Source organism: Quercus robur, chromosome 5 (assembly GCF_932294415.1).
Source record: "Quercus robur chromosome 5, dhQueRobu3.1, whole genome shotgun sequence".
Taxonomy (NCBI): domain Eukaryota; kingdom Viridiplantae; phylum Streptophyta; class Magnoliopsida; order Fagales; family Fagaceae; genus Quercus; species Quercus robur.
This window is the reverse complement of record NC_065538.1, coordinates 86071386-86072832: the sequence shown is the minus strand read 5'-3', so window position 1 is coordinate 86072832 and position 1447 is coordinate 86071386. Positions and strand designations below refer to the sequence as shown.

Genomic DNA, 1447 nt, shown 5'->3' with positions numbered 1-1447 from the left:
CATATAAATTGTGGGTCTCATCATAAATTTAATTAGTAGGACTTACAGTTATGTAAAAAGATGAATACACATTTATAATACTCTGGAAGTACTCAATAATTACTCGAGCATATACTACTTGTTTAGCCCTTGAATCACTTTGCAACTGATTCTGGTGGTAGGGTCAGTAGCCCATGGCCCATATAATTTCCTTGCCAATTTGGGTCCTCCTTTGTGGCTGGCCCCCCTCGTCCATTAACCTCAAGTTATTGGGTCTTTGCATTTAGCTACCTGGGTTCTATCTTCTTGGGCTTTTTTAAACATATGAAACAAAATCTTGGACCTTGAACAATGTTGCGCAACCGACCTAGAAGTTTTGTCGTCTGGCCCAGCCAGAAATACGCTCATACCATTCCCACTTGTCATATAAAAACTCCAACCCTATATAGGGTTTCATTTTCTTCATCTTCTTCTTCGTTCAGGGTTTTACTCTCTTTCCCAGCGCCGACCTTCAACACCAAAAATGGTACTCTCTCTCTCTCTCTCTCTCACCATTTTTGAAAACTGAGTAACTTTTATGATATGGGTCTGAATGAATAATTGTTATTATTGTGTGCTTAGCCTTCCCACAAGACCTTCATGATTAAGAAGAAGCTGGCGAAGAAGATGAGGCAGAATAGGCCTATCCCTCACTGGATCCGCATGAGGACTGACAACACCATCAGGTTCTTTCTATTTCCCACTTCTTCGGTTTTTTTTTTTTTTTTTTGTCTCTGATTCTCTGTTTAACCTCTAACTGTTCCTATTGGTTATGTTTGTTTTTTTTGTTTCAGGTACAATGCAAAGCGCAGGCACTGGCGCCGTACCAAGCTTGGATTCTGAGGTGTTTTTTGTTGTTTTATTGTCATTGCTTCTTTAGCATAGTATTTGCGAAGATGATGATGTTATAGGGCTTTTTATGTTTTCCATTTGCTTAAGAATCCAATTTGTATGGAATTCATAAGAGTCCCTTTCCCCAGATGTTTATTTACTGTTTTTGACTAGTATTTTCTTGGATTGGATTGATAGTGGTGGTTGATGAAGAGAGCTTGATTATGTATGTCTATGAGTTTCTGATTCCAAGCTACTTATAAGTCTTGTTGTTTATGAGGTTTTGCTTTGTCTACGTATGTGATTTCAGACTAGAGTATTCAGGGTGTGCCTGTCTTCATTGCTTGCTAATTCATAGCAGGGTGTGGTAGTTCTTAGCTTTTTGTTTAGGTATTGTTAGTCATTATGTTGTGAGATCATTTTGTTAGGCTGTTCTAGACTAACTTATTTGGTAACCAGTAGTTGTTCCTCTTGTTCTGTGACTGGCAAACAACTAAATTTTGCTTTGCCCATATGCCTAATTACAGTTAAACTGTATGTAGTGGAAAATAATTGTTGCCACTTTTGAGGGTTGAATCTTTGTCACCTCAAATCCATA

The 1447-nt window shown here is 38.1% G+C and overlaps 1 protein-coding gene across 1 annotated transcript; it reads left to right on the top strand.

The window, feature by feature from the left end:
- Positions 1-354: 354 nt before the first annotated feature.
- On the top strand, positions 355-1078 carry LOC126727548 (60S ribosomal protein L39-3). Its single transcript, XM_050433259.1, has 3 exons — positions 355-505; positions 601-704; positions 813-1078. The coding sequence occupies exons 1-3, from the start codon at positions 503-505 to the stop codon at positions 859-861; spliced, it is 156 nt and encodes a 51-aa protein (XP_050289216.1). The 5' UTR covers positions 355-502; the 3' UTR covers positions 862-1078.
- The last annotated feature ends 369 nt before the right edge of the window (positions 1079-1447 follow it).

Bases quoted from the DNA above. Each gene is read 5' to 3' on its own strand.
- LOC126727548 (XM_050433259.1), top strand. The intron at 705-812 runs GTTCTTTCTATT...TTTTTGTTTCAG, and splicing joins AGGACTGACAACACCATCAG to GTACAATGCAAAGCGCAGGC.